The 8,412-nt window shown below is 34.7% G+C and overlaps 1 protein-coding gene across 1 annotated transcript; it reads right to left on the bottom strand.

Moving 5' to 3' along the window:
- Positions 1 to 6,314: 6,314 nt before the first annotated feature.
- Positions 6,315 to 6,932, bottom strand: LOC104239791 (glycine-rich cell wall structural protein 1-like). The gene has a single exon (XM_009794508.1). The coding sequence runs from the start codon at positions 6,930 to 6,932 to the stop codon at positions 6,315 to 6,317; it is 618 nt and encodes a 205-aa protein (XP_009792810.1).
- Positions 6,933 to 8,412: the final 1,480 nt, after the last annotated feature.

Below are 8,412 nucleotides of genomic sequence, written 5' to 3' on the forward strand. Positions count from 1 at the left end.
TTCAAAATGACGATTAGCTGTCAATTCATATTTAGGTGTGTTTGTTAGCTTGTTGCTAGTTTAAGTTTAGTTAATTCCTGATTAATGATGTTAAGAAAGAAGGCAGCAATTTTGGGTAAAGAAAAGGTTAAGCGAAAGGAGGGTAAATACAAGGATCTTTCGGGGTAGTTTAGGAATTGAAATTGAAAGAATATTATGCTTGAGAAGGTTCTAGAGATAGGGTCTAAAATGCAACAAGATAAAGAGTTTAGGTCAAATCTGGATTAAAAAGGGTTAAAAAATAAAAGTTAAGGGGGCTTTGAAAGATGCTCTTTTCCTGAATTTTAAGGAGGGTACATTTCCCTCTCTTTTGTGCACATGACACTCAGCATTCTTCTAAAAAAGAGCCTACACACGAAAGACACTCACAGAATTCACTGGAGATTTTTCCATTTTACTCTCATACTGATCTTCTCTCCAAAAACACACTCTGAGAGCCCATTTTAATACAAAAGACAAAAATGAAGATTTAGGAACCACCTTGGTCTTCTGCTGCTTTAATTTTCTGTGTTACTGGATTTTTCCAAGGATTTCTGGGTTGAAGATTGAAGCTTTTATGTGTTATTTTCTACTGTTATTTGTTGTTACTGTTTAAGCTGTGTTTTCTTGCTGCACTTTTCAACTTGAGAGATCTATTTTCTATTTTGTCTATCTTGCAATAATCAGGTACTCATTTGTAAACTTGAGTTGTTGTTTTTGGTATAAATGAACTAATTTCTCTATTTCTTCCATGAAATCCTGATCTTTTATTGTATTCATATGCTGATTCTCTTGTGATTAGTCTGTCAATTAGTAGATCGAAATTTAGTTAACTTCATTATGCATGGTTTGTTTCTGCTTGTTTGGTGCTGTGAATGATGAAAGCCAGAATCCTTTGCTCACTTGAATTGATTGTAATTATGCTATCCATGTGATTAACTCACTCGATAAGCCTGTCATAGCAACTAGTTGGGTAAGTCAAAGCCATGCCACACAGCTCTAATCTTCAGTTGATTAGTTGGATATGTGAATCTTGTGATTACCTTGGAAGCTGCTGGAACGTACTCATCTAATGATAGCTTGATATTGAAGTTAGGAGGTAGAACTAGTGAATTATGGCGTATGGTTTGTATAAACACGTATGGATACAATATTTTGGAACGACAAAATATGCAACTCCATGTTGCTACTAACATCGCATTGGTAAACGACCTAACCCACAGTGTGTGAAAGAGAAAAGTTAAGGGAGGATTCAATATTTTTAATCATTCAGTGTTTGAAACTTATTCAATCTAGTAAATTGTATTTGCGGTTAAGTAAATCCATTAGAAAAGGTAAAACACTCTTTATTAACAAATTTTCTATTTCTAAAATTCAAACACAAATCAAGATGAGACTATCCGACGTAGGAGGGTTGTAAGCAAGAACTTTCCAGCAATATTGAACATCAGTTTCTTTTTTCCTTCACTGTGGATTATTACTAAAGTCCTATATGCTTATTCCACATAAGTCCTTCAATTTTTGATTTTTTTTTTCTACGGAGTAATGTCAACATTCTACTAATGCAAGGATGATAGCTATATAGTATACCACTATGGTATACAATACACTATCGGAGTATATAGTTATACTTCATCGGTATATTATTATAGTATACAATATATTGTTATAGTATACTGTAATAATATGAAATATACTGTAACAGTATATTGTAATAGTATACAATATACTATAATAGTATACTTATTACCCGTAAATTCACTTGCTTTTTCCCTTTTAATTTGCTTTAAGCTTTTACCCAGCGTGAGGGGAAAATTGAAAATGCAAATATATATATATATATATATATATATATATATATATATATATATATATATATATATAATATAATGATATACTCTTACAATTAGATCTTTTTAGAATTTTTTGAAACTTTTATTGACAACTGATATTATTTCAGTTTAATAATTGAATTAAAATTTTTTTAACTCTTTACATATAATTGTATACCTTGTTGGTATATCTATATACTATACTGGTATCATATGTTGGTTAATATTTTTTGGTTGTATTAGCTACATTTAATTAGTACACAATTTAATTTTTCTTTAGTAATATTATAAAATAATTATAAAAAATAGTGAAAACGGTAAATAAAATTAGACTATAAAAAGAAAAAGAATATAAAAAAAGAAGTTAAATGAAATTACAAAAGGAAAAAAGAAAAAATTAAGAAGAAAAGGAGAAAAGAAAAAGAAAAGAAAAGAAGCATAGAAATAAAAAAGAATTGGAGAATAAAGAAAAAATTCCCCACAAAAACTACTATGGGTAGGAAATGTAATTAGTTTATGGGTAAAAAAATAAATGAATAGACAAGGATAAATAATTTTATTTTTGTGGGTAACTGTGTCACCCCCCTTTTTTTGCATGCAAGCTTTATTAATCCAAATTTTGGAAGAGTTTGGGCTTACTACATAGGCCCGTTTACTCCTCTTATATGACCCATCAGAATCCAATAAGCAATGATGTAAATGTTGTTCACGTTGTTAGATTTCCTTTTCATTATTGATTGACTATCTTCTCTTGAAATTGAGTTGCCCCAAACGTAATCAAACATATAAATAAATTTAGATGACCAGTGAAGTATTAACTCGCCAATAGCTCGAATTTAGCTTGGTCACCTTGTCGACAAATAAATCTATAATTCTAGACCTCCCCATGTAACCTCAAACCTTAGGAAAATAAATAATTTTAAACATAGTAACTTGCTTTAGGCGTGATAGGTAATAAATCATCGTGATTATGAGTACGGTTCCCATGGCATGGTCACGATACGCAAGTCCAATTCAAGTGTGCATTTCATGCGACTTGACCTCAACTTCAAATAATAATAAAATAAACATGTTGTAAGTCGCGGGTGCGTTTCACGTGACGCGATTTGCAATGTACACAAAAAACAACGAGTGCGCGACATCGCGACTTGTTCAAATAAATTTCATAAACACTAAGAGGTGATCAAATTAAATGAAAGCGGTTAGAAGATAAAAATGCAAAATGAGTTTTAAATGTGTAATAAATTAGATAATTAGGCTAATTATCAACAGTTGAGCGACCGTGCTAAAAATTACGGAACCCGAGAATGCCTAACACCTTCTCCTGGGTTAACAGAACTCCTTACCCGGTCTTTTGGTTTTCGTAAACTTTAAAACAGAGTCAAATTTTTTCGATTTGGAATTTTAAAATAAACCGGTGACTTGGGAAGCCATAATTATTCCAAGTGGCGACTCTGAAATTGAATAAATAATTCTATTTCGATTAATGTTACTTTAATTGAAAAAACTACATATCCCCTCGGAAAAAAGGAGGTGTGACACTAATTAGCATTGAAATGTATTTTTAAAATTATGAGCTCAGAGGTACTATTTGTTACAATTCAAATTAATTTTTAGATGTAAAGCGAATGTTCAGATGAACCAAGTACTACAACACTGCATCCGCTTCTGAGTCCATGTGATAACTAATGTAAAAGTAAAATAACTCGAAGATCAGTGAGGCAAGAGGAAGGGTACATGATAATAGGCTATATAGTTGTTATATACACCATAATTGTCCATGCTTTGTTGTTGTTTTATAATGTAAGTTGCCAATAAAATGCTTTAATTAATGCTATTTGGTTTCGCAGGGAATATAAGATGTGAGGAAGCAACATGAAGTGCTTAGAGGCAATAACGTAAAGAAAACACCCACTCAAGAAGTACCCAAACACAAAAGAGCAAAAAGAGAAGAACGCGGAGACAAATGGCCCATCATACTCACCGCGGTTGCCACCGCGGTCCGCGCCGTGGTTGGAGTCAGTGTTCTCCGCGGTCAGCGCCGCGGTCGACGCCACGGCGGCATGTTCACAGTCCAGAAATTTAAGGAGCCAAAGTGTCAATTCGGGAAAACTTTTGTAAAACCCTTATAAGATGTAGGAAACTTGACCAAGAGAAGGAAGGCTTATTTTGAGATTTCTTTTGCAAGAAGAACACGTGTGAGAGATCACCCAAAACATCATAGTTCTTATTCTCTTTTATTTTTTCTTGCAATTTTCCATTATGAATATTTTCGTAGTTTATTTTTACGTTGTCATGAGTAGCTAAATACTTTAATCTAAGGTTTTGGTGAAACCCGTTGAGGGATGACTTGGTTGTTATATTAATATAGTTTGAATTGGTTGTTAATCTCTATTTGTTCATCTACGTTTTGATTGTGGTTAGTTGAAAGGACCCTCAATTATCCGTTCCTATTTATTATGTATCTTCTTGAGAGAGAGAGAGAGTGCATATTTAGGTAGTTGTTGGAATAACATCACTCCCGCAGTATAGACGAGAGTCATAACCGAGGGTTTAGAGATTGGATTAGAGATAACGATACCTCGGGTCCAATCTAAAAGAATGGTAATGTGAATCTAGCTAGCGTAGCTTGAGAGAGTGCGTCTACTAAATTATCATAATTGCTTGAGAGAGATTTATGATAGCCGGAGAGTTCTTGATTGATAGAGACAACTAAGGCATCACTATAAGAAACGTATAACCAAGGAAATCACCAACGGGGGAAACCATTACCTTAGACCTTATTCCAACTGTTTACACATCAAGCATAGTTAATTTTCAGCTGTTAATTATTTTCAGACTTTAGTTGTTAGAAATATCATCAATTGTGAATTACAAAGTTTGGGGAAAATGATTCGGTGAATTTAGTAAATCAGTCAAAAGTAATTAATAGGTTAATTCTCTGTGGTTCGACTCTAGGCAGAATTACTCAGATTATATTTGCTACGTCCGTGTGTGTCTTTGTATAAGGCATAGTTTGGCATTATTAGTACACCTTCAACAAAAGAATAAGAAAATGTTGGAGCCCAATAATGTAACAGCTCAGCCCGCTAGTGATTTTGTCCGCTTTGTGCCTAGGCCCTCACGGATTTAAAATGCGTCACTAGGGTCTAAGACTTGTTAACTTATATACCCAGCATCCCTCTTGTGTTTTGCCGATGTGGGACTCTGTCTATAGTCTGAGGTGTTACATACACTCCCTCTTATGGACTCAGCGTCCTCGCTGAGGTTTGCCCCACCGCATGGGATTCGCCTAGACTCAGCACTGAGGTTTGCCCCGCCTAACCGGGATTTGCCTAAACTCAGTTGAACTTTGACCCACCATCGGCAAGGCTGACACAAACCTGGCTCTGATATCATCTGTAACACCCCAGCCCGCTAGTGATATTGTTCGCTCTGGGCCTAGGCCCTCACGGGTTTAAATTGCGTCACTATGGATCTAAGGTTTGTTAACTTATATACCCAGCATCCCTCTTGTGTTTTACCGATGTGGAACTCTGTCTATAATATGGGGTGTTACAAATAAACCCGAAGTTCAGAAGCAGTGAATGCGGCCCAATTTGAATCAATTAAACACAAGGATCCACCTTAAACAGTTACTGAGGAGTCCAGTAGTCCAATTTAATTTATATTTATTTGTATATGTAGCCATTTATTGCACCGCAATCCTTGTCTGTATGCAAGCCTACAATTTTTAGAATATCGTGTCCTAAAGTTCGAATATGTATTTAGATATTAGAATTTTATGTACTAAAGTTCGAATTATTGTTATTGTTGTTGTTGTTATAAGTGAAGTTTGTATTGGGACATAGTATGTGAAACATTGCTTGTCGTGTCTAGGCTATTTGTTCGAAACTAAGGCATAATTATTATTATGGTTTCTTGCAAAAAAAAAAAAAAATCTTGTTATATTCTATCCTTTCCTATTGTATCATTTTTATGTATATGATTTTTTAACAAGATTGTTGTTTTTGCAGTTTCTCCTTCTTCTTTTTTTGGGTGTAACTTTGTGTTTGGGGTGTTTCTTTTGGATTGACTCTTTGTTTATTGGATTTTGATTCACTAAATTAAAGAACAGCTTCTTGATTTATTATATCTTTCACATATTTGTATCATTTATATGTATTTTTGTGATTCTTTCTTTCCAACAAGCTTTTAGAAGAGAGAATATAATCTAACACACTTGGAAAGCCACATTTTTATTGATATCGTTGGATAATACAATTGTCCACAAGCTTTACATGCAAGATGTAAAGAAACTTTAAGGAACAAAACCACTTTAATGTAAAGATACAAATGCAAACTTTTGTTTAAGTAGCACTCCTTTTTAACAAGTTTCACAAAACAACTATAGTACATAATATCTTTGATCACTTTCTTAGCTTTTATACATATGTAAAGCAAGAAGGTGGTATTGATCGATGATCAATGCTTACCACCGCCAATGCCGCCTCCACCACCAAAGCCGCCACCACCTCCACCTCCTAAACCACCACCTCCGCCAACACCTCCACCAGCTCCAAACCCTCCACCAGCACCACCACCAATACCACCACCTCCACCACCACCAAAGCCTCCGCCTCCACCTCCACCTAAACCACCTCCAGCACCTCCACCTGCGCCAAAACCACCTCCAGCACCTCCACCTAGGCCTCCTCCACCACCAGCTCCACCACCGCCACCAAGTCCACCACCTCCACCAAGTCCTCCTCCGGCTCCACCGCCAAAACCACCACCCCCACCAAGTCCACCTCCTCCACCTAGTCCACCACCACCTCCTAGACCCCCACCTCCTCCTAATCCACCTCCTCCACCTAAACCACCACCTGCACCACCACCTAGACCACCACCACCTCCTAATCCACCTCCACCTCCAAAACCCTTACCATAAATCCCACGTCCAAAACGTTTCCCATACGTTGGACGTTTATGTCCAAGGAGGAACTTCTCATCTTCAGCTCCATTGACATCAGCAAACACCACACAATCAACAAAGAGAACAATCAAAAGAAAACACCCAAGAAAACGAGCTGATAAACCCATTTTTACTTCAACTCTAAAACCCTAGATATGCAAGAAGCAAAGCTATTTGAGCCAATTATATAGTAGCAAAAGTTCCACACTTTTTCGCACAATATCATATGGTAGGTCCAGTTCAAGCTCAACCGTTATCTTCTACTACGTAAATGCATGTTGCTTTCCAATTTGGCATAAGTTTTAATTCCTCCAACTGCCACCCTCTGATACACGGACACAGATGACAAAGTCACAAAGACAGCTCCATTGTCATTACTGCTTTGGTTCTGGGACATTTGACTTTTAACGGATAATTTTGTTTTTTCGTTTGGTACCATAGATTTGGATAATTAATTCCGGATTAAATTTGAGATGAGTTTATCTCATATTTGATTAGGTTAAAATTATGGTATAACTAATCCCGAGATTAATTATCCCGCAATTGTAGTGTTTTTTTTATCTCTATAGGTATAGAGTGAGATATATAACTGATCCCAGGATAATTAATCCCGGAATATTTTTCTGTGTTTGATTGAAGAGTGAAAAATATTTTGCAAAAAGTATATTTATTAGAGGTTGATAATAAAATTAGCGAATTCAATGGTGATTTTGATGAAAATTTTTAGTATTAAAGATTGACAATAGTGTATGTGCTGGTCAAATAATAATATGAAGTTAAGAGTTCACAAAGAATTTGAAGTAAAATGGCTTCCGCGCAAAGGTGAGGAATTTATCATTTTCTGCCATCTTGAAGAAAATATTTCAACTGAAAATAATTTTTTGATAGCCAAACAATATAAAAATGTCTTTTATTCAACATTTTCGAAAGATATTTTATATCATATATCAAGCACACTAAGGTGTCCCATTTATTCTTATTTTATCCAATATCCTCAATGGTGTTTAGTTGACTTCCCGCGTAGGCCAGTTCGAAAGAGCAGTTTGATTAGTTATCCCCTTATCAATTGTAATTAATATCAGAGGCGGAGCTAGAGTTCAGCTACGGGTTGGATAGAACCCAGCAGTTTCGACCAGAATCTTATACTTATGTTATAAAATTCATTAAATACATATAAATAATTTATTGGTTTTTTGAATGTAATTAATAGAGCAACCAAATATTTCTGTCAACAGTTTATACTCTCTCTTTCTCTATCAGAATTTAGTGGTTACAAAAAATTCCTTGGTGCAAAAAAAGCATAGCCATTAATGTAATTATTGTTCTTTCTTTTTCTCAGTTTGTTTTTCACTTTTTGCTTCTTTTCCTAATTCTCTCCTACTATATATTACTTTTAAAAGGAAGTCAATGTAACTTAAATACCGATGGTTTAACGAAATTTTACAGTAGTAATATACTTTAGCTAGCTATAATAGCAAGTTATTATGTACTAGCTACTTTATATATAGTCTAGATAATTAAATTGACAGGCTCATATTGGCAGTTATCTATAATTGCATGTCATCTTAATATGATGATGTTATAAAAAAGTACATTATTTAAATTTTC

Source organism: Nicotiana sylvestris, chromosome 10, assembly GCF_000393655.2.
Source record: "Nicotiana sylvestris chromosome 10, ASM39365v2, whole genome shotgun sequence".
NCBI lineage: Eukaryota > Viridiplantae > Streptophyta > Magnoliopsida > Solanales > Solanaceae > Nicotiana > Nicotiana sylvestris.

Coding starts and splice junctions, on each gene's coding strand:
- LOC104239791 (XM_009794508.1), bottom strand. CDS start 6,932: ATGGGTTTATCAGCTCGTTTTCTTGGGTGTTTTCTTTTGATTGTTCTC.